At 39.7% G+C, this 24982-nt stretch overlaps 1 protein-coding gene across 4 annotated transcripts in view; it reads left to right on the forward strand.

Moving 5' to 3' along the window:
* Nucleotides 1-24982, forward strand: part of LOC306853866 (trinucleotide repeat-containing gene 18 protein-like) — a 65926-nt gene that overhangs the window by 9273 nt on the left and 31671 nt on the right. For all 4 annotated transcript variants that reach the window (XM_079391517.1, XM_079391518.1, XM_079391519.1 and 1 more), the window contains exons 3-7: nucleotides 5808-5954; nucleotides 12812-12916; nucleotides 14734-16485; nucleotides 20598-20700; nucleotides 24501-24706. In XM_079391517.1, coding sequence (XP_079247643.1) covers nucleotides 5808-5954; nucleotides 12812-12916; nucleotides 14734-16485; nucleotides 20598-20700; nucleotides 24501-24706 — 2313 coding nt within the window. The remainder of the gene's footprint in view (nucleotides 1-5807; nucleotides 5955-12811; nucleotides 12917-14733; nucleotides 16486-20597; nucleotides 20701-24500; nucleotides 24707-24982) is intronic.

Below are 24982 nucleotides of genomic sequence, written 5' to 3' on the forward strand. Positions count from 1 at the left end.
TAACAGCGTTCTGCCTTGAAAAGAAGGATTGAATGTTGATGGTCACAAATGTGCTTGACCTTTCTATTGCTGGCTCATGTTTCTGCCTCTCCTGGTAACCAATCAGGCGTTGGGTGGAGCTCAAAGGAAAATAGAATACAGCAATAGAACACATACTTTATTTAGATTATAGATTTAATTGAGTCTTTGTATATCAAATCTGTTTAAATAATAAAGAAAAGTACCTTTTGTCCTGAATCATATTTACTTCCCATGTGCTTTATGAGTACATATTATTCTGCTCAAACTAAAGGACAAACTAAACATTCACTATTGTATACAACAAAGGGCCATAATCCTTGCTATTTTCTCGGATTAATTGCTGCCCAGGCACATTGTTTAACACAGTTGTAGACTTGGTAGTTGAATAGGCAGTGACGCCTAAATTTACGGAGCCCCTAAGAGCTCATGGTGGTGGAAAGATTTCGGGGTGGGTGAAAAATTCGGGGTGGGAGGAAAAAATATTTTTCAAATCTTTTGCGTTCTCTCTCTGATATTTGCTTTGCGAGAGAACGCAAAGTTTTGCGAGGGAACGCAAACATCTTTGCGAGAGAACGCAAAGTTTCTCGAGGGAATGCAAAAGATTTGAGAAATATTTTTTCCTCCCACCCCGAAATCTTTCCACCACCATGAGCTCTAAGGGGCTCCGTATAAACTTGACACTTAGAATCTTGTTTATTAGACAAAGATTACCTCGTTGGATTTACCACTATATGCTGCAATTATTTTGTCACTTTTTTTCCTGTCAAAACATCTGAACAAAAGTTTCAGTTTGAGCCCTGCAGTGCGAGTGAGGTGCAAGAATTCAGTGCATTGTATAAGATCCAGGTTGACTTGTTAGAACTGGTACGTTTTAACATTTGTTTCTTTGCAGGTGATGCATTGAGTTGAGATAGAATCCCAAATTACTCGTTTTCCATCGGGTCGTTAAAATGTGCCAAGCTTAATGGATAGGAATGCTTGCAAAAATAACTCTGCAAAAACATCAGAAAGAGATTAAAAAAACAACAACTTAAATTTATGTTTTCCCCAAGTGAGTGCTGCTTTGCTTAACAAGGATGGTGTTTAAATCTTATTGGTAGGCTAGGCTAAAAGTTGAACAGCTGTTTTCCACCGTAATCATTGGGCTACCAGTAGGGTAAGTTAAAAAGGAACTGGCACGTAAACTTTTTTTTCTTTTTCTTTTTAACAGCAGAAACTAGCAAGGACAAAGATTTTTGCCCTTCTGTTATGTATTTGGGTATCCAAACAATAAGATTAAAATAATTCCCAGTGCAGGTTTTAAAAAGATGCATCCTTAAGTGGAAGATGATATTATAAGATATTAGTGTTTAGTGTGGATATGATAAAAATATAATTTACTGTCTGCTATTGGTTGACAGCAATATTGTTTCAATCAATGGAAACATCTGTTTATGTCAGCCTGATTGTTGCCTGTTGCTCTACTTAGTTTTAGTATTGTTTTTAAATATAGTAGTGTCTGCACATTAAATCTCAGCAGGACATAAATTGCAACCAACTTCCATATTTTAACAGATTCCCAAGTGGAACTGCTTATCATGCTAGAAAAAAAATATGAGTATGAGGTTAGTTAGGAAAGAAAGTACTTTAAATACTTTTAATCACCATTAAAATGTCTTTTTTTTTTTTTGTGCATGTTCGCCGCAATTTTTTAAGCATTCTTGTGTAGTTCTGCCATGTTTTTTGCTTTAAGTGACATTAAATCCAGTTTCCCCTTGATGTGTGAATTGGTCTGCTGAGCATGCTTTACGTCTACAGCATTGTAATGTCTATCATAATGTCGTCTATTGTCGTGTGGGAGTGCTCTTTATGTTTTTCAGAGCAGGTGGTGGGCTTTGAAGGACCAGTTAAGAGTGGCTCTGAGTATTTTAATGGTCCCGTTTTCTTTGCCTCCGTTTAAGACCTTATTCTAATTAGTGTCTCTTTTCTCTAATTTACAACAGTTTTTTTCTGAATTGTTTTTAAGGGTCTGGCTTTAATTATAAGGGTTGTTGGTAGGGGAATTGCGAAAGCTCTCTGCAAGGCCTGTTGGGTTGCAGACGAGTTGAGCAACATAAGCAATTAGGAAATTCCTGTGTCCTATTCAGCTGGTCTCTGACAGTGCCCATTTCTTTTGGAGGAGGAAAATAGTTGAATCCTTCTGAAAAACTCTCATGTTAAGGAATTGAACTATTTCTGACCTACTGAACTTGTGTTTTTCTTCATGCGTCTGAGATGACGACTGTAAGCACTATAAAGCTGAGTGATTGGAAACAATTAACATGCCCTGGGTTCAGAAGGATTATATGGCACTGCGAAATGTTTGCAGATGGGATATGAATATTTCAGAGATAATGTGAAACAACTGACTTTGTAATTTCCCACTGAGACCTTCTTGGACATACTTCTAGGTAAATGATCAGTGCAACATTTTTCGGTTGCTGTTGTGTTGTGGTTCTCTTACTGTGCTCGGAAACTGCACGCCGACATGATGCTGGCTTTGAGGTTTAGTTTTATTTATTTGACAGGAGCTGCTGCTTATGTTACAGGCCGTGACCCGAATGGAGCGTTCACCCTACAGAAACGCCGAAAGAACTTGTTCTCAGCCAAAACTCGATAATATGCAAGAATGTTTACTGTGCATGGCCAAATGTCTGGACAAACTTCTGATTCAGTCATTCCAGTCGCACCCCAAAGTGAAGTACACAGCCATAGACAAACAATGACAGTAAAATGGACATTATTGAGAAGCTTTAGGATGTGATGTGGAGCCATCACAGGATGCCACCTCTTTAAAATCTTCACATTTCAGTTTTGTCCTCATGCTCTCAAATATGGAAAGGAAACACAAAGATGTTTCAGACTTTTTGAAAGAGTTTAGGCAAGGCCCTTTCCTGTTTTAATACGTCTATATACACATGCACAGAAAATGGCCAGTGCAGAAATGAGATGGGAATTGCATAACTTGATTGACCTGCACAGAGCATTTAAATCAACCTGAATAAACACCTTTGGGATGAAGCTGAATGCCAGCTAGTCTGACTGCCTGATATCAATGCCTGACATTAATGTTCTTGGGCTGAATGGAGCCAAATCCCATTGCATCAAATAGGGACTAGGCATGCAAAACTGCGTTCCTATTCATCGATCTGATAATTAAGATTTTTTTTTTTTTCATATGCGTATTATGTAGAATAAACTTGATGTTCCCAAATGTATGTCTTGATGAGTATTTGTTCATCATGAGTTCCATTCCATTAATGTATAGTTGTTATTCTTTAAGCCTCCTTGATTTAAAAGAGAGCCATTTTTGGTTTAATAAATTTTACATGTATACAAATCTGTTATGCATATTTAATAGACAGTCTACCAAACATCTGTTTGTTTGTTACTTTGCAGACTTCATATTACCCATTTTCTATTGGATCAATAATAAATGAAGACTTCAGATGCAAAAACCTCTGAGTACATCTGAGATTTTTCTTTTACTTAAGTATTTTTATCAGGCTCCTATGAAAATAACATTGGACATTTCTAAAAACAAGGCGTTCAGTAACTCCCCTATAACCCTTTTTTGCTGTTAAAGTGAAATTACTGAACCTAAATATAGGAGCCTGGGAAAGTTCTCATTTAAAAGAAAAAATCGGACTTTTTCCAGTGTAAATTTACATTTACATTTATTCATTTAGCTGACGCTTTTATCCAAAGCGACTTACAATTGCTATATATGTCAGAGGTTGCACGCCTCTGGAGCAACTAGGGGTTAAGTGTCTTGCTCAGGGACACATTGGTGTCTCACAGTGGATTCGAACCCGGGTCTCTCACACCAAAGGCATGTGTCTTATCCACTACGCCATCAACACCCCAAAAACTTCAACAAAAATTCACTTCTTGAGACTTCTCAACAAACTCTCCAGTTGCAGTCTTCGGCATGATTTTGGAAATATTTCTGAATCATTTCAAAATAATTTCTGACTGAATTGTGACCCAGTTTCATATTTGCTCAACTCAATATAAACCCTTGTTATTTTGAAACGAGGAACTTGATGAACAAGTATACTTTTCATAAAGTTGTGTTGGTGTAGTGGTTAAAGAGTAACCCAAAAGGTTCTACATTCAAATCACATAAGGAGTGAACCGTAAACTGGACAGTTGCTGATTTACCAAGTAACCATTGCACTCCTGAGGAGAGGATGACCCTGTAATTATAATGTACTATTCTTTGCTTTGGATTAGATGCATCTCCTAAATGTCTCATTCTTGTGTTATAGGACTGGACTCAAATGGGAAAAAAACTGCTTCTTGTCATGTGACCCCTACAATTGTCCAGATCTTCTGTTCAAATGAATGAGGCAGTGCCCTTGCTGTGTGTTTGAAGAAAAGGCTTACGAGTATGAAATGCACCCCTGGTCAAGTCAATAGATCTAGAGTTAAGAGCCCAGTAGTTTTGCAATCCTTCGTTTAGAAGAACCTTTTGTAATAATATATTCTTTCTTTCTTCTCAAGGAAATGAATGTGTGTTATTGCAAAAACTATAGATTCTGGTGTTCGTCTCGCATATTGCAGAATAACCTTCCAAGTCTCCCAAGTATGGATCTCCTCAAGCTCTATCTCCTCTCCTCCGTTTGCACCCCATCCAGAGGTCTAATCTGTCCTGTGGTTAATGTTTAGATGTAGTCCAAAGGGTTCACATCTGCTGTTAGCGATGTGCAATACAATGGCCCAATGGTTCATCAGTAGAGCAAGACTGCTTCCCTCCTAGGTTAATCGCATGCTAACCTCTACTACAAAAGGCTCATGTTAGCGTTGATGCCTTGTTGTTCCTCCTCCTCTTGTCATGCTAATGCACTATTTACACATGCAAAAAATGGATCCATTGTGCCAAGGTGTCTGCAGCACAGGAGGAAGTGCTGTGTGTGTGTATCTGTGAAAGTGTGTCCGAATCCATCTCTGGTGTTTGAGTAATAAGTGCGAAGTGCTCCTTCCACGCTGGATTGAGGAAAGGCATGTGGGAACGAAGAGCAGTCGTATCGGAGGAATTGGGGGAAGGGCTCATTAATTTCCACAGCCGTCCCTGTTTATTCGTCATGCTTGAATAGATAGTGTGGTGTATAGATGGACCTTTGTTGATTTAAATGCAAGCAATATCCCGCACTAGGGTCAAACTTCAAGCACATATCCGTTCCCGTGGATTTTCAGTGACCCGTCCAGAGTCGTTACAGACCCGGCCAACTTTTGTAAATGTTTCTGCAGATCGTATCGCTATTATTTTTATCAGTTTTACTTTAAAAGCTCTGAGGAGGTAGCAGACCGAATACCATACGTGTCTCTGCGTCGTCTCTCACTCCGATGTCAAAGCTGGCAAAATGAAAACATGCTTTTATTTAGACATTCCCCCTTTTGAAGCTGCACATCTGGTGGCTGTTGTAATGACAGTTAACATAACATTTAGGATGAGTAATAATTACTCGTGACATTTGTTTACAAGCAAAAGCAGTTCGTGTTTGTGGTCTTTCTGTGCCTCTCGGTAAACATTCTTATTTTGAAGCGAATTAAAAGGCGTCTGGCAATAGAAACAGGATTGTGGTTCCTGTATTTCAAAAGAAAACCGCAGAGCATCACAGACTAATCATTCCACTTTTGCCAAGGCTATTCTCCTGAGTGGAATGTCATCATATCAAATGACAGCACTTACGGAGTACGGACTTTTTAGAGTCTCATTTTATTCTGTCACTTCATAAGCAAACGTTTGATCCTCTCTTTCACAGGTGATGCCTTCCCAGGTGCCTCTAGCTCATTCCTCGGCGGATACGTCAGCGCCTCCAGTGCTCACGGGTCGTCGGATCCGGCCTTCCGATCCCCAAACCCAGCCAGCCTGCAAATGGCCCAGCTCTGGGCCTCTCACCCTCATGAAGGTAAGAATCGCAACCTTTCTATGTGTCCTGCGAGAAATGGGGAGAAACGTCGCAGCATGTCAGAGCTTAAAACGAAGCGTGACCTGCCTTTGCACGAGGCAGCCTGAACATATTGGGTTTAACGATTAGGTTTGTTGGCAGATCAGTGAACTCAAGACAAAAGCTGTAGTCAGAGGTCTGGGCAAGACCGGGTGGACAGGCTAATGGAAAAAACACACCCTCTACTCTACGACCCACAGGGACTTTTAGGCGGTTTTATATTTGAAGATAATGGAAATCGACTTGGTATTGGAAGTACGAGCATGTGCTGTGGACTGTGCTTGAGCAGATAAAGGTGCAGTATTGTTTTTGGTAAGCGAGTGTGTGGCTGGTTAAGGCTGTCGGCTGGTGATGTGTAATATGCAGTCATGTCTGATGTCTACGATGGATTACCCTCTCTCTCTCTCTCTCTCTTTCTTTTGAAGTCAATAAACTAGATTTGTGTGAATGGTGTGCCACTACCGTAGAAAAAATCAATTTCGTCTCTGCAATCCTAATGTAGAATAGGCCACATCTGACAGCCGCTCTGCTGCAACGTAATTGTAACCAATTCCTTTTGTGAAATAGCTGGTGTCGGTCAATAGTCAATGTCTAAGAGATTTGACAGAGCTTAAGATGGATATTAGTGCTGCAGTTCTTTGTATAACAGTGCTATGTATATTATATTTTATTGCTATGTTTAGAGACTTAGCTTGAAGTAGCTTATAAGGGCTCAAGTTTTTTGTCTGTACTAGTTAGTACCGTAGGACAAGATTTTCAAAAGTCTCTTATTCTCACCAAGGCTCCATTTATTTTATCAAAATACAGTAGAAATAATATAATATTACCTTTTAAAGTAACTGTTTTTTTATTTGAATATATTTTAGCATGCAATTTATTCCTGTGATGGCAAATCTGAATTTTCAGCATCATAACTCCAGTCTTCAGTGTCACATGATCCTTCAGAAATCAATCTAATATGCTGATTTGCCGTTCAAAAACATCTCTTACTTTCAGTGTTAATGAGAACTAGAGAGACATTAGAGAAACTGATTAGGCTAATATTTTTTGGAAACTGTGATACGTTTTCTTCAGGATTCTTTGATAAATAGAAAGGTCCTGACAAGGGCAAAATATTTATTTTAAATCTTACTGATTCTAAACTTTTGAACAGTAGTGTACCCTTTTTAAACCATTAAATGTGTGTGTAATAAATGGCAATAAAATCTGGATCTGGAATTATACAAGTATAATGTAACACTGGCAGCAATGGCATATGATGATGATGATTAATGATTTCTTTTTTTAATCCATTTTAACCAGTGCTTCCAAGGCTATCGCAAATCATTCTTGCAAAAAAAGTTTTTTTAAAGCTCATATTTATCTGTAGTTTCCACTCAGGTTAAAAAAATCTGAATGTCATAAAAACAAATAATAAAGCATAGTTTATGTGCATGTCATCTTACAGAGTGAATAAATAAATCAACTTACATTTATAATTTATTTGTATGTTGGTGTTTCCGTGAAGCATTTCCTGAAACACACACAAAATAATGCAGATAAATCTTTGATTATATTAGCTAGATAACATTACCTTATAGATAATGTTATGAACAGATATTTCAGTTTGCGCTATACATGTATATGATCAACCTATGTAAGCTTTAGTGTTACATCAGCTGGCCCAAAACTCAACGCTCCACCAAACCACTCTTCTTGTTAAGCCCTGTAGAGTTTTGAGATCTTTATTTTGCCCTGCAGTTGCATTACACATTTCCTTCATATTCTCTCCTTCTCACCTCATCCAGTGTGTAAAGTCAAGCCCTTATCTGTGCTCTAACTTCAAACTTGCACGCTCAAGCAAGATGATTAATTCGGCACTAAAGCCGTTCCAGTCCCTGCCATTTTGAGAAGACTGAGATTTCAGCTCTCAAAATGGTTCACATGTATACCAAACAATCAAAAGAAAAGCAATGCTAGCTCTGTAAAAGGGTGTGGGCGGATTATTAACAAGGTTTGTCGAAGGGCCTTGTACCCATAGGCCTTTGTTTCAAGTCCCCACAGAGAAAGTATAGATGAATTGTCTAAAACCTTGGCACAGATCATAGCAAGCCTGTCTCGCTCTGCCTGCGTAGAAATGCGATGAATGACATTGCAGTGTACTCTGTCTCTGCAGCCTGTGAAAATATTTGAACATGCCTGTTTATTCTGAAGGGTGCACCTGGCTCTTATTAACTGAAGGAAGTCGAAGTAACAGCTGTGGAATTTGGCTATTTTTACACGAAACGTGTGAAACAATTGGGCATGCCGCACTCCCTCCGTTGCAGATTGTAAATAATAAGGGAAAAACGCTGCTGTGCTGTCGGATTCTTCTTTGAAGTTCAATTAATAAACATGAATCGCAGCGACCTGTGAAATGTTACCGTTTGTTTGGACGCGGGGCTCGTATATGTAGCGGGTATTTGCTCTAACTCCTCACGTGGCGGTTAACTTTAAAATACGCAATTTATGCGAAAGATTTTTGTGAGGACAACGTGTTCCACAACAGTGGAGCCTTGTGTGACAGTTTGAACCACATCTCTGTTTGTTTTAGACAAGAATCAGAGTATCCCTGGAATGTGTCCTCCCTGGTTTTAATTCACGGGCCGATGTGGCTTCGCAGCTGCACCGCTCCTTTTTGTCCAAGCATGTGTCTGTGGCTGTTATCTGCAGTGGTCTGTGGTTTGCAATCAGATGTGTGGCCGTTGAAATCCACTCACCTTTGGACTGTTCAGGAGATGCTGGTGGCTGCAGGGCGGCACTGTGTGGTTGATCGAGCGTCCATGCCTGCTGTTGGACTCTGCTCGGAAAGGAATGCCCCTCTTTGACTATGATGATGGATTTGTTGGCGCAGGTAGCGCTTTGATGTTCTGCTGCGCTTCCTGTGGCGTCCCTGGGGTCCAGATGACTGTTTTGAATACTGATGTGTTTGTGAAATTGGAGATGTATAATAAAGATAATGAAAAGAGAGAGTGTGGAGGCGGATTCACGTTGGCAGAAATTCTGGAAGGTGCCTCTTTCTGGTGCAAACGAACGGGTTTGTTGAAATTCGTGCAGCTTCTTCTGACCTTTGCAGCCCCTCTGTGCCTAAATACAGGTCTTGAACCACCTCCTCTCCTTCAAAGCCTTTTTCAATGACTTTTATATAGTCCGAACCTCAGGGAACAGTTTTTCTCTTATGTCAGCAAGGGCATGTCGTAGCACCTTTGCTTTTGAATGTTAATGGCCTCCTTTTTTGACTGTTCCTTTTTAAACTAAATTCCCCTCTCCACACGTAGCCCATTTACACGTAACCTTCCGTTGTCCTTAGTAAAAGATCCCTAAAGAATGAGCTAGGATAAATGGTTCTGTGCTCCAGAAAACACGCATATCTTTCCTCTTTACATTCACACTGACTAAACCAGTTATGGTAAAACACCACTTTTTCTTTTTAAAATTATTATTATTTCAGGAGGTATTCTTATCTACACTGTTCTCACAGCCATAAAAATCCTGGAAATATCAGGTCATTTTAAAAATGATTGGAAATATCATAAAAATCAATCATAATTTCTTCCATGGGAAAAATCTAGGGGATATAAATAACGAATTTAAAATTCCTTCATATTTCCTATTATTATTATTATTATTATTATTGTTTTTCATGCTTGAATACATTTTATTTTATTTACAGGCAATAATGATAATAGTAGTGTTTTAAATATTTATGTAGACTTTATTATAATGTTCATAACTTTTCTAGTCTTCCTCATATTTCCTCAAATTCCTCATATTTCCAGGTATTATCAACATCATTTGTTTTTTCATGCTTGAATAAATTAGTAGTAGTAAATAATAATAATAAACTAGTATAATTATAATATAAAATGAAATAATATTATTAATGTTATTTTAATTCTAAACTTAAAAAGGAAATGTCCTCGCATTCAATAACTTTTGTTTCCAGCAAATGTCTTAAGGTGTAAATATTTGTATTAACATTTAAAGCTGAACAACTGAGACATAAACTGAACGAGTTTCTCAGACATTTGAACAAAAATTAAATGTCTTCCTGAATGTATTATTTGTTTAAAGTCTTATTAGAAACATTTGTAGATTGAAAGTTTAAATGGTTCATATCCATTAATTAAAATGTATACTAATGGATATTCTGCCCAGCAATCCCTAAAAAAAATATTTCTTTCCAGTAATCATGAGGGCACTGAGAAGTCATGTACATTCATTGGTCAAAATGTGTGGGAAACCTGTATCTAGCTTTCTGGCTTGTCAGGAAGTTTCTCTGCATTAGGCACATTGTGGTGCAGAACTGTAGGAAATGACAGTGGCAATCAAAACTAATTAGTCTGCAGATATATGTAGGCTGAGACTTTCTCTCTATTTCACTTCAGAGAAAGCGAGATTAACTGAGATTAGATGTGCCATACATTGAGAGCAATGCAATCAGTGGCATAGCAGTACCCAGTCACCTGAGATGTACTAAATGAAGTGATAGCCTTTGAACCACCGCTCTTCTTACATGTAGTGCCATAAAGACACACACTGTGCAACATGCATTTTAAAACAAGGTTGTATTTTTAGACCGCCAATAACACTTAATGTTCTCACGTTACTGTTACTAATTACGAAGACTTTGCTTTGACTGCGAGGCTGCGATTTGTAGATAAGTGTCGAGTAACCCTGGTGTTTTATTTGCAATGTTTCGTCTCTGACTCCCAATTAAAATAAAAAAACCGAACGCAGTCTTTCCATGTAAATGTAGCTTATTTAGACCGATCGACCGATGCATGCCACCTCTTTGCCACCCATACAATGCATAAATAAACAGCTCAACCACTGGCATTTTGGCAATCGTGTGACTAAATATTACCGCACTAGCTTTGTGGGCTGACTCAGTCCTTTATTTAGCCTGTTGTTGACACTGTGTTTTAAGCAGCCCTGCCTGCTCTGTCTGAGGAATTTAATCTATGGCATATGAGATTCACAGAGAGAGATTGAAGACACTGTTTCAGTTTCTGAGGCTTTGAGGCCGTTTCCATGTGCCCCCAATAAAACTTGCTTCAGAGCTCTGGTAACTCTCATTGAAATGGGCTGACCTTTGATCTTACCCCTCCAGGACCCAATATCTATCTCTCTCTAAACATTGCGTTGAAGGACTGACCGCTCTGGGCGCACAAGTCAATCCATAATTGTTGATGTGACCTGATTTGAATTGCATTGATGGCAAGAACTAATCCATTACACCTAAGACACTCCTTCTGTTGTTCATAAACTGAACTTGTCAATATCTGCGCACAGAGGAGACCGGTCTGTTCACACTGCAAATTTGATTGCCAAGAATTAAGAGTTTTCTGTACACTTCTTGTAATCTTTGTTTATTTGGAAATTAGTTCTAACCCTCTGCTTTCTGGTCGTCTTCAGTTGCAGTAATTTGTTGTGAAATCTTAAAAGGTGCTTCAGCAGCCATGTGCCCCCGTAGCTTGGCCGTAAATCCAATATAACGGCTGCTTGACCTTTCTCCAGCAAAGCTTCTGTGAACGTGTTGCAATTTTGCCAGAGGGATGGGAGAAGCGCACATTCCAGCCTCATTTCGCTCCATTCATTTGCAGCAGAAGACGCTCTCGCTTCTTGTTTCAGCAGCTAGCATTTAGCGCGAACACATCGTTTACTCTTTGATTTAGTGGTTCCTCATCTCTTCGGGGTGTTCTTATGAGTCATTCCAGCACCACCTGACCTCTCGCCAAAGTGCCAAGCCTGCATGACGCAGCTGCTGGTGTTCTGAATAACTGCGTGCTTTAAGACGTGGTCATCCGAAAACAAACATTTCATTTGCCTGTCCTCATGTAGAGTCGCTCTTGGATCTGTGTGCACCGGGGGCCAGGGCGGTACGGGCCTGCCAGTGTACTCCATAAAAGCAGCAACAGGCCTTGTATGCGCCTCAGTTCCTGTTGGTTTTAAATGGGAGTGTGCCCCACCCACCATGCATTGCAAGTCTCACAATGGAGGTTCTGAGTGAAGGATGTGATGCACCCCATTTGAATGTATCTTCTACAAGCAGGAATGATGAATGCACTTACATGACCCTATATATCTTCCAGAGGGATTATGCTCTAAACATTTCATCCTCCCCTTTGAATGTTGAGCATTTCTATCTTTAGAGGGCCATTTGTTCTTAGCCCTGACAACCCTTTTGTCTTTCATTAAAGCTTATTTTTTTAAAGGAGGGATAATGTTATGTGTCAGCAGTATTTGTGCATGCCTTTGTGCTTTTGTTTATGGCTGTTTGTAGTGTTTGAGGTTATGAATGTGCATTTGTGCGTTTTTGCCCTTGGTGAAATCTTAGATGAATTTCATGACTTTGCATGTGTGAATGGTCGCTCCCCGGTTACCAGATGTCAGGTTTGAGAAATATTTCTCTCCCTTTGCTTTGGGTGGTAATAAGTCAATTTTATGATTGGGCTGAGGTGAGCTGCTGCTCCGGCTATGAAGCAGATTCATGAACTGATAAGATAATTCATTGTCAAATCTGTGTATTTGTAAGTGTGCATAATTTGCCTTTGAATAATGACACCGAAAGATTTTTGCTCGGCTGGAAAAAGGTTTTGTGGACCGATGTACAGTCAATGACTCAAGTGTCGATGCCATAAACTATTTTCAAAGGTTATTGCACTAACGTCCCTTCTGCCTGATGATAGCCAGATACAGATGCATTAAATACTGGAGGTAGTACTGACAGTTTGGGCCACTCCCTTAGTCTCTCGAATAACAGGACTTGACATGTTTGTACTCTCTCTCTTTTCCAGGTTTTCCTCATTTGCCAAGCAGTTTGTACCCCAGCCCTTACATTCCCTTGGGCCACCTTGAGCATCCACAGCTCAGCCAACATGCACTCTTTAACTCACAAAAAGGTCTGTACATGTCTGTCATGTCAAATAACAAGTTTAACCATTATCACTGTGATTTATGTGTGTATATGACTATCATAACATTTAGGTCTGTATGTGTATATAAAGTTATCTATCAGGGTGAATCTCTCTAAACTGTGAAGAGTTATCCAGGTCATGGTTCACCCTAAATTCAAAAGGTAAAATAAAAATGAAGCCTGTTTTAGGATTATAAATTACCTACAGTAATGCTAAATAATAAGAGTAATAATAATTGTTTAATATCAAAATTGATACGTTTAAAGTATTTTTGGAAGTTTTTCTTGTACTAAATTTATGTAGGAATTGAATGTTCTTGTTTTACTTATTTTATCATGTATCTTTTTTTGTTATTATCAAGATTTGTTTTTTATTTTCATATTTTGATTTGGAGATGAAAAATACCTGGCATTTCTTCATGATTGTACCACTTGTGTGTGTATGTATGTATGTATGTATGTGTATATATATATATATATATATATATATATATATATATATATATATATATATACATATATACATACATACATACATACATACATACATACATACATACATACATACACACACACACACACACACACACACACACACACACACACACACACACACACACACACACACACACACACACACACACAAGTGGTACATGGTACATATATATTTATTTATTTGTTTGTGGCGGGAGGAGCAAACGACAGACACAGTGGGCGTGGCGTCAGGCCTCGGAGAGGTTTTTATTAAACAATAATAATCCAAATAGTGTCCAAGGGGAAAAAAGTGTCCAAAATAAACAGGGGATCTGGTGTCCTCTTCGTGTTGCGGGGCTTGTGAAGGAGGGCAGTGTTCAGGAGGGAAGGGTCCAGGGAAGGGGCGGAGTCCGGTGGCCGCACGCGCTCCCCTCTCGGGTCCGGGAGCGAGTGGCGGCGGCTTCTTCCAGCGGCTTCGTCCTACTCCTTGGCCCCCGGAGCTTCTGGGGGATTACACGGCCCGGCATCCTGGCCCGTCAGCCGTAACGGGTGCGGCAGTCTCCCATCTCGACGTGCCCTTCCTGGACCCACGAGGACACCAGTGTGCATGCATGGGGAAGAGACCAGTCTCCCGAGGAGAGGCACGCTCGGCATTTAAACGGCGGCGGTGATGAGGCTCTATTCACATCAGGTGCACCTCATCACACGCCGCCAGCCCTGGCTCTTTCAGCGCCCCTCCTCTCTCACACACCCACTCCCGTCGGGAGCCTGGTGAAGGGCGGCGAATACGGGACGGGGTGGTGATGATGATAAGGGGGGAGGTATATGTATATGTGTGTGTGTATATATAATGGCTGATATAATCTGAATGTTCTCTTTCACACTATTATTATTTTCTGTAATATGCTGTCAGATGGAAATTAGGCTTTAGAACTAAAGTGTGCATGGATGAGTGGTTTGATAGATTGCTAGCTATTATGCTAGATGGACTACTTTAGAGCTATGAACCATGCCATTTTTGCAATGGCTTTGTTCATAACCCTGTGTACTTTACCTGTGTCACAGTAAAATGTTACCATGCAAAACTTTAGACTTAATTCTGCCTCAACAGATAGCACTTTGTTATTGTTAGCATTCACTATCGCTTGAACTTTTACATGTCCTTTGCTTTCTACTCTGCTGTATTTGCAGATAGTGTCTCATTGAGTGTTTTAACAATTTAATAGTATATGGTCTCTTTTTATATACTTTCTGCACTTCAGGGCCTTTGAGCAGTCTTATCTTTTACACCAGAGGCTTACTCTTTCTATTTTGTTCTCATTTTCTCAGAGGGGTTTTACCTGCCAGGTTCAGTGCACTCCCAGTCTGCAATGGCCAGGAGCCCAGTGGCTCACATGCCTGGCTCATTCTCCAGGGAAAAGGAGGCCCTGGCTCCTCACAAAAGCTCTAAAGACTCAAGTAGGGATCTGGGAAAAGAGAGGCCCTGTAAGAGTGACCTCGGCCACTCCCTCCCAAGGAAGGAACGAGAGAGGCCAAAAGAGGAGTCACGGCCCCACAGTGTGGTGGACCTCACCTTGGATGTCAAGGCGGAAGATGAGCGTAGAGTGAACAACTCGGACAGGTCTGCGAAAACTGCAGCGCACGCTCGGCCTTTCTCTCACCAGCACTCGCCTGCTCTGAGCATCACGGACACTAAACCCAAACAATCTCACCAGAGTTTACTTGGCAACTGCAGGACAAGCAGCAGCACGCCAACCCGACACCCGATTACGGAACAGGACAGGAGGGACAGGGACCGGGATGACGAAAACAGCCGACCGGGGGGCCACCTTTCCTCCGACAAGCAGAAAAGAAGTGATTTGGTCGCTACATCAGCTGGCACTCTGCATGTGTCGTATGCCAGTCCCTCTTCCCTGCAGCCCAACCCATCCCATCTCCCGCCCAGGCTGGTGTCCTCTGGCACCTACCCTCCCCCTCACCACATGCCACCCAGCATGTACCCGCTCTACTCTACAGCAAAAGAGCCAGGCAAAGAACACAGAGTGATAGCTCCTACTTATGTGCCTTCTGTCGAGGTTTACGATGAGCGAAAAGGGCCAATTCAAATTGCCTCCCAAGCTCGAGATAATAAAAATGACAAGAGCAGGGAAAGAGACTCGCACAGATCATCCCTGCAGGTGGGGAATGAGAGAACGCATATGGACCATAGTCGGTCCTCCGTTAGGAGCGAATCTCCCCCTCACGGAGACGTTAAGAGAGACATTTTACGAGAGGAAGGCTCGATAATTAGGTCAAATGGTTTGGCCATGAAAAAGCCCTTGCATTTGGAAATGTGCACAAATAAATCTGGAAACAGCCCAGATGCCAGGGACTTATCCAACACTACATCAAAACACACGATCAAAACGGGACTCGAGACCGAATTCCGCAGCCAAGAGCGGGATAGGGTTCAAAGGTCCGCCCATCCATTTTCTGGAATGGATCCAGCTACGCTCCATTCAGAACAGCATCCATTGAAGGCCTTGAGTTCCGCCGAACCCAGATGGAAGCCTTTTGAGATGGGCAATTATGCTACCAGTCACATCGCCGCATTGGCGGCCCAACACACCCATGGCACTCGAGGTGAAGAAGAGGGCAAGCGAATGTACTTGGACACTACTGGCTTACATAGACCGGTAGGCAGCAGCGGAAGTCCCAAGGGCCACGGGGAGGTTTCGGCCATGCAGAGCCTCATCAAATACAGTGGCAACTTCTCCAGCGAGTCTGGCTCCAGGCACGGATCTGATAGCCGTAGTTTGTTTGCAGGACTAGGCAGCATGAAACTGGAGGCTGGTTATCCTGGAGTGTCCAGAGTTCAGCACCTTCCACCCCAGCAGTCTGGAAAGCAGTTGAAGAAGGAACCCGAGAGACCTGAGAGCGCTAAATCCTTTGGCAGAGAAGGAAGCTCTTCTCAGGGGGAAGCTGAGGTTCGTCATCCACCGGTAGGCATTGCGGTGGCTGTTGCCCGCCAGAGGGACAACAGCAGCAAGCCCAGCTTGGTATCGGACAGGGACAGGCCAATTCTTGGAGGAGCCATCAAAGGTGTGTTGCTTCTTATCTTTAAATGCATCATTCTTAAAGGGATAGTTCACCCAAAAATTAACATTCTGTAACCTGTTACTCATCCTCATCTTGTTCCAAAGCTATTTTCTTCTGTGGAACATAAAAGGATATATGTGACCCATGCTGGCAAAATAAGTCTGAATGGGCTAAATTTGAGCTAAAGGTAGAAAAAATGTTGATTTTAGTTGATTTTGAGATGTTCAACAAAATGAGTTCATTAAGCCCTTGTCTAGTAATCCCAATGCTCCAAATAGTAATTAAACATCTAAATGATCTTTAGTTGTATGTTTTCTGAGAGGAGTACCTTTTGTCCACTCGCTTCTTGCGCTGACTGTCACCTAGTGTTGTTTTTGGCAGCCTGTTTTAATTTTAGTTGTAGTCTATTATTTGTGTGAAGCTGTCATTTTAGTTTTTATTAGTTTTAGTCACGTTCATACTCTTTTTAGTCTAGTTTAGTTTGTCGACGAAAACTGATGACATTTTAGTTTAGTTTTAGTCAGAATTATCCATGACTATTTTCGTCTAGTTTTATTCGACGAAAACTGATGACATTTAGTCTAGTTTTCGTCAATGAAAATTGTCTTTTAGTCTCTTTTTAGTAATACAATTCTATTTAACCCATTCAATATAGTATAAGTACCTAGTAGTATAGACGAAACCAACATTTTCTTTTAGCCAAACCCATTTCAAACAAGGTTATCTTATTATATTGTTGCCTTATAGACTCAAGAATACATCCATTCCAGACACGGAAGACGCTCTGATTTGAATTTACAACATTTATTTTACCAACCAGACATGTTAGAAGTACACACACATCTCCCAAAGATGAACCCCGGCTGGCCGGCCATCGGTCCCTTTCTCTGTGTCAGACTTAACTTTGTTGTCGTCTTCTAAATAATGCCGCGAGTGGGGCTTGAGGAAGTGACATCGCCTGCGTCTGCGCAGTACGACCTGAAGTGAGACACCGGAAATAGAAATACTGCAGCATAATATTAATAACGTGACTAAACGAGACGAAATAACGTTATAACATTGTTTCGTCTCGTTTTAGTCAACGAAAATTAAGAGACATTTTAGTATAGTTTTTATTTTGTAAACCACATTTAGTCTCGTTTTTATTCGTCAACTATTGCATTATACATTTAATTATCGTCATCGTCACATGACCAGCATTTACGTTGCGTCTCGTCTCGTTTTCGCCACATGATAAAGGTTCGTTGACGATGATATTTAGTCATAATTTTCGTTGACGAAAGCAACACTACTGTCACTTGAAGACTCTCAATCTCGATAAATGCACGCAGAATTACAGTATTTCAGTATTCACGAAAACATAAACGTATGTCTTAAGTGAACTGGGGAATTTTTGGGGAAAAACATCTGATGTGTAACATTATATTAGATCTGTGCAGTTCAGTAGGTCTTAATATATAGGCCGCCTGTCTCATTAATGTTAATCTAACAATAAAAGAAAAGAGCGAATCACTGGCTGCCCTTGATTGAACTGCTTTTGTAGTTTTAATAATCAATTTATTTGTAATAAATGCACTAAAGGGATTTTTACAATTGATTATTTGTTTTTCTTCCTTGAATGCTTTTGTTTAAATGTAAAATGAAAAAGGTAATGCATTACTTTTTCATATGTATAGTTTATTTATAGTAAAGATAACATTAAAAAAGCTATATTGTAATTATTAATACAGTAATTATTAATAAGAAAAGAACTGGAGGAAAAGATGTGATGACTACTTCAAACCAGTTGTAGCTCAGTCGTTTTTCCTCTGATTCCAACAAATCATTTTGAAGGTTGTTTATTGGAGAATGTGTTAATAAAAATAATGTTTTTGAAAATTTGCTCATTGTGACTCGTTTTGCTAGCACTGGTCAATCCTATTTTTATGTTTTGGACCCTGTTGACTTTTATTGTATGTAGTTTTTTTGTGGTCAGCCGGAAAAAGCAGCACAACTAACTAGGGCTGGGTAAAAAATATCGATTCTCCGATTTTAATCGATCTTCAGTTTAACGCAACGATATCGATTCGGGAAATCCCTGAATCGATTCTTAATGCGCGTGCTTCACGTAAGAGGATATGAATATTCACCTCTCGTCCTGAAGGTGTCACCATCTTTCGAATTGTTCCACTAAAAAAACCAACTGTGTGCACCCTATTATTAATGTAGATGTGTATTTCAGTAATAAACTTAAGTAGGAGAGTTTCAGTTACCAGCATTTATATCAAAATATGGATCCCATGTCTGCAAAACTAACATTTTAAATGATATATTGATAGCTAATCGATATCGAATCGAATCGAAATCGAATCGAATCGAAACCATAAAAATAAGAATCGAATCGAATCGCAGAATTGGTCACAATACCCAGCCCTACAACTAACCCTTTGAGGTGGCAAAACGTGTACATTTCTGGTCTCTGTTGTTACATGCTTTCACACCTTTAACGAAACTGAAGAACAACACATTGACCCTGTCTTATTTTCTGTGGTTACAGCCCATTTACGTGGGCATGCTCGACAGCAAGGTCACTCCTGCTTTCGTTTAATTTCTTAAACAGCATGAGCTTTGCTATTGCTTTGGCCCACAGCGTTTCCTGTTAGCATAGGGAGTGTGTTAAACCTTTCACTAAGACACTGCATGCCCGCCTGCTTATAAACATAATTTACCGAGCTCTACTAAAGGTGGCAAACAAGCAGTGCATTCTAATATGACTTTAGGTTTGTTGCTTAGCAATCGAATCTGCTTCGGAAAGGGACAGAAAAGGGTGGAGAGAAAGACATTAATTTATGTCCTCTTGTGTGCAAGGAAATTGCAGTAATAACATTAGTCCCCACACTCTGAGAGAAGGTTTGAATTTACATTTAAAACAAGTGTTGGGGACAGAGCTTTGCTTGACTAATTTGCCCTCTTTTTGATGCAAACTGATAGCATGTCGGACAGGCTTTTGGTAACCTTGGAAACAGACTGAAACCTTTTCCCTGGAGCATGACAGAGATCTGTGTGCACTTTCGTCCCCCTCCTCGGTTTAGAAGAACACAATCTCTTCTCAGCTGCTGTCTGTCAGGACTGAAAGGTTCAATACACTCCTAACTAAATCCTGCTTTCTGCGCGTTTATCATTTCCTATACAGGGCTGTGGTATTTTGAACACAGACTTCAAAGGCTCTTTTAGTTTAGTTTGAATTCTGAAACACTGCTTGTTTTGTCTGGTGATTCTCCAAATGGCTGTCTCTATGAAGAGCAATTTGAACCGTGTATGACACCACAGTGGTGTTGATACATTGATAAGTGATTGATGGGCCTCAATGGGCTCTTGTAAATGTGATATGTTACTCTGCATAGGTTCTCCATGGGTTTTTTCCTCTGCGCGGTCTGTCTGTAATCTCATAGATGTGTAAGACACTACTTATGACTGGTGCTGAGTGTCAGGACTGATAAACACTCTTAGAGTTTGGGCTATTTCTGGAGTGGTGTATTTATAAAAAGAAAACGGTAACATTTAAGTCTTGCCAGACTGGCAGACACTGTTTTCATTCTTTGTAAGCTAAGAATGGTAAGAGATGTGTGTGTTGGTATCAAACATATCTTAAATGATGAAAAATAAAATGAAATATCATTGGCAAACACTACGAAGTTAGAGATCCCACTTTATATTAGGTGGCCTTAACTACGATGTACTTGCATCAAAAAATAAGTACAATGTATTGTGTTCATATTGTATTGCAAAACACTTTTGCTGCTATTTAGGTGGGAGAGGGGTAAGTTTAGGGACCGGTTTGGTGGAATGGGTAGGTTTAAGGGTGGGTTAAGGTGTAAGGGATGGGTCAACAGTGTAATTATAAGTGTAATTACCAAAGTTAGTTATGTAATTACATGCTGGTAATTTAAGTACTTTAAGTATTTTAAGAAATGTAAAAACGTGTACACAATAAGTGCATTGTATCAAATTATTAATTTAAAAGTAAGTACATAGTAGTTGAGGCCACCTAATATAAAGTGGGATCAAGTTAGCAAATTTGGTTAAAATATTTTGGATCGGATGTCAATGTCTTCAATTGGTGTAATGTCCTGTAGGTCCAATCCACACAGAGGAAGAGCGAGGAGGCGAGAGGACACGTCATGGGGACGAGCGCCTGCTGTCGGGACGTGTGGAGCGTGAGCAGGAGAAATTGTTAAGGTAAGATGAGTTTATAAGCGTTGGCGAAAAGCGCCTTGAGCACTTTGAGTGCATGTTGAAGCAAGCTCTCAGAAATGTACTGGGCATTGGTTTAGCTGCTAATTCAATTCCGCGTTTGGAGTTTCATTAGTTCAGCAGATCTGGAAAGACGCTGGAACCTTACTTTTATATTTATGTAAACGTCTCTTTTAGTTCACAAGTCACAAGGATAACTTTTCAAACTCTTACGTTTGAGATTTATAAAGGTTTGTGTTTCACTGGCTGTAAATTTTAACTGTGTGGTGACAGCTGTTGATGTTGCTTTAAACAAGACTGATGGCTGAAATCACATTGACGTTGGTCATTTTTGTGGTAAGCCATATGGAATAGTGTGTGTGTTTGTTTTGTATTCAAAATAGTTTTATAAAGAAATTAATAGTTGACCTACTGTGAAAATTGACTCATATGTACTCTGTAGCCTAATAAAAGCATTTTTATTTTACATAGTGCATCACCTAAAGCTTATCATGTGATTGGCCATTTCCTAAGTAAATGCATCATGGATCACTGCAAATGCAGTTCTTTCGTGGCATTGGTGGTGTCCACATTGTTAGCTGTCAAGATCACTGCCATATTGTCCAGCACAAGATAAACAAAAATGAATGAAGGCACCTTTTAGAGTCCCAGTATTAATATATGGGTATTTTCTACAACTTTCAATGTCTAATGCCAAATGGTATATTACCCTGTCATTTTTTTTTTTTGTCATACAAAGTCAAATGTGTCAACTGTTTTGGTTCAGAGGTTTGATTGAAAGTGGAACAGGACATTTTTACAGTTTTCGCCAAAAAGCAAAGAGAGCTAGTGACTGATTGATTGATTGATTTATTTATTTTTTTAGCCCTGATGTTGTGTGGAAGCTGGTGATATGGGCAGCTAAAGCATAGATGCCCTGTGAAGGTGACTCATTAAAGTCACTTCAGTGCAAATTACAGTGACAGCTTGATACTCTCTCTGCTGCCTTGATCGAAGCTAGTTTATAATCTCAGCAGACATTTAGCAGCAGTACTGAAGTGCTGATATGTGCAAATAGATTTTTATTTTTTTTTAATTTAGAAGCCTGGATGAAAGTCTGTTAATTAAAAGCACACTTTTATTACAATAATTCACCTTATAGTAAGGATCAAGAATATCCAGCCAGTGCGAAATCTGCGAATGGATTCTTGTTTCTTTGATATCACACACTGGCTAAACGGTGCAACATTTTACTTTCATTGGTCACACTCTGTTTTTTTTTTTTTTTTTTTTCTTTTTTTTGAGTGGACAGATATATGGCAACAGTTCTCAGCAACTATGAACCTATTTTCAAAGTGTGGCTCTCATTTCGAGGAGCAGGAAAAAGTCAGTGTTACCCACTGGGGAAATTGGTGCTTATAAAAGCAACTGGCTCTCTCAGCAGGATTCCACCCTCAGTGTCTGTCCTTAAGTGTAAGGCAGAATAGAAGTCATGGACTGGGGAATTTGTGTCTCAGTCAGGGCTAAATGGCCACCAGTCTTCCTGCTGGGCTTGAATAAGCATACATTTTGCAATGTAAAAGCATCCATGACATTTTACTGGTTGTCAAATGTAGATGCCTGGATATTGGGCACTTGAAGGAATAGTTCAGCCAAAAATGGTAATGATTTACTTTCCCTCATATTGTTCCAATCCTGTGCGCTGTATTTCTTCCAGCAAACACACAAGGTGAATTTGAGGAATTTTCTTGGCCACTATAGTGAAAGTGGCTGTTGAGATTCAAATGGTAAGAAAAACACCTTAAAAAGCACCTTTTTAGTGTTTCACTTTTAGTCAAACAAAAAGTCATGAGCATTTTTGAAAGAATATGAAAATAATTACATAATTATTGAAATGGTAATGAACTGTACTTTTTTTTTTTTTTAAGTTCAGCAAATATAGCTTTAAAATTTGTTGAAAATATGTAGTGAAGCACCAAACTGAGCATTCTTGCCCAAAAACAGAACATTTGGACACTTGGCCTTAGTTATTTTATAGCCTAGTATTTGTTATCTTTGTTGGGAATAATACAAACAACAAATTCTTTAAAATATTAAAAGCTAACAAAATAAAGTGATTTTAATTTAAGTTAGTTGGGAATAATACATTCTAAAAAAACTAAAATGAATTAATTGATTACTCTTTTCTTCATTCAGAAAGCATTACTACCATGACATCAGGGCTCTTAACATCTTTTCTTCTCCCTTTTAAATGTTGAAAAATATTAAAGTAAGTGTAATAACCTGATTAATATCAGTTAGTGTGTGCTCTTTATTAACCTGATTATTAATATCAGTAAATATGTGTTCTTTATTCATAAATATGTGGGTCATTGTGATTTGTCGTTGTTTTTTTTTTTTTTTTGTGACAGTTTAATTCATATTTAATTGGTGCCAATGCATAAGGGTTATTAAAATGCCTAGTATTGACAATGCAATGAAATTTATCGTTTAACTATCTCTGCTCTGTTCAGGTGTGGTTTAGTAATTTACAGTTAATATGTATTCAGTATTAAAAAGGAAAGTTCAATAATCATTTGGTTACGTTAAAGATTTAGAGGTTTAATAAAGTTGGTATTGGGTTGACCTCTGGGAGATCACGCGAGAAGAGAGAGGCGGGAGAGGATGGCTTAGAGCGGAGAAAAAAAACCCGATTGCCAGTCGATACAAACTAGAGTGGTTATTGTGTGCTTAACGTTTAAATTAGACTTTAATTTGTTTGAGACGACACGCTCTCCATGTAGGAGTGTGGGACCTGCTGATGGAGATGTGTGGTTTTGTACGGTAAAGCGAGCTCAGCCAAGTTAGCTTGCTCTGGCTAAGTTAGCTCAGCACAATGTTAAGGGGACTTGAGACACATCCTTTGCTTGCCGAACGAGAGGAGACTGCGTCGGGAGGAGATCGTCACCTGCCGCAAGTGGTTTCCCATCGATGTGGACTGTTTGCTGTCGGAGGAGTGCGGACGAAGCGACTCATACCTGCACAGCGGTTGTATGCAGATGCGGTAGGAGTTGTTTTTTCCCACTCTACACAAGGAGGTACTGATGTTTTCTCCATGAGCTCCAACATTAAGCGCGTCGTCAAACTTAAATGCCAGCTTGCTTAAAAAAACGTAACTGTGCACTCAGGTTAAGACAAACAAGGCTATACCCGGGTCTTTTGTTTGTTTACCTTTTTTATTTTTCATATTGGTTGTTTAATGCATTGTGATCTCTTTTTTTCCCCATAATACAAAGTCAAAATTGAGCTGCTGTTCATGTTGTTTATTTCATTACATACTCTGTAAGTGTATAAGTCAGTAGTCCAGTGGTAACATATTGTTTAAAACCAAATATTCCCCTTACCCTTTCATTAAGGTGATAGTGAGAATCATATTACTACCCTAAACTGGTTATTCCACAATGAGATGTCTCTTTCACCATTTTACCAATAGAGTCTAAAGGGGTTTAATACTTCACCCAATACTGTGGTGAAAAGGGTTACATAAGAAAATTAGAAAACTGCCTTTTGGCTAATATAAGCATAATTTCTTTACATTTAAAAGTAGGATATATTTGAATATATTAAATGATATTTTTGCACATGTGCATGTTTTTGCTGCCATGTTTCTTTTAAAGGAAATGTGGCAGGTTTTTTTGTTTTGCTTTTTACTGCAGCAGGTTTTATTGGAATGTAGGCTTTACAAACACCATGTGCAAACGCAAATACTAACTGACTTTGCTATAGATTGGTTAAGCGCTAATAAGTAAATCTCTTGTCATTCACAGAGAGACTAAAGAGTTGGCAGACTACACCCAGTTGCATCCACCTATGGTGCCTGCTAGCGGACTGAACCCCAACCTGATGGTGACTGGTGGACCGACTCTGGCTGGTGGAGGCCGCTGGCCTGCTGACCCCGCCTCCCACCTGGCCTCCCACCCGTGGCTGCCCCGGCCAGGAGCCCCCTCCATGTGGCTTTCTGGTTCTCCATATGGTACCCACCTTTTCTTCACTTATGCCTGTTGTATAAGAATTATGTCATGTTACAGCAAACAATTGCCTTGCATTTATTCCTGTTTTAATGAGTAATAAATGATTATGGGTCATGGACTTTGGAATGCTGCAGAACTATGTTGTGAATGGGATTTGGACGCTGAATTATTTCCTCGAGGCAGTCTGTTGCCGAGCGTTTTGTCTAGGCTGAGTGTTTCAGACATTCTTAGAAACAATCAGTCTCACTCCACAACTTCCATCCAAGAATAACAGTGAA

Source organism: Barbus barbus, assembly GCF_936440315.1.
Source record: "Barbus barbus genome assembly, chromosome: 3".
Taxonomy (NCBI): Eukaryota; Metazoa; Chordata; class Actinopteri; order Cypriniformes; family Cyprinidae; genus Barbus; species Barbus barbus.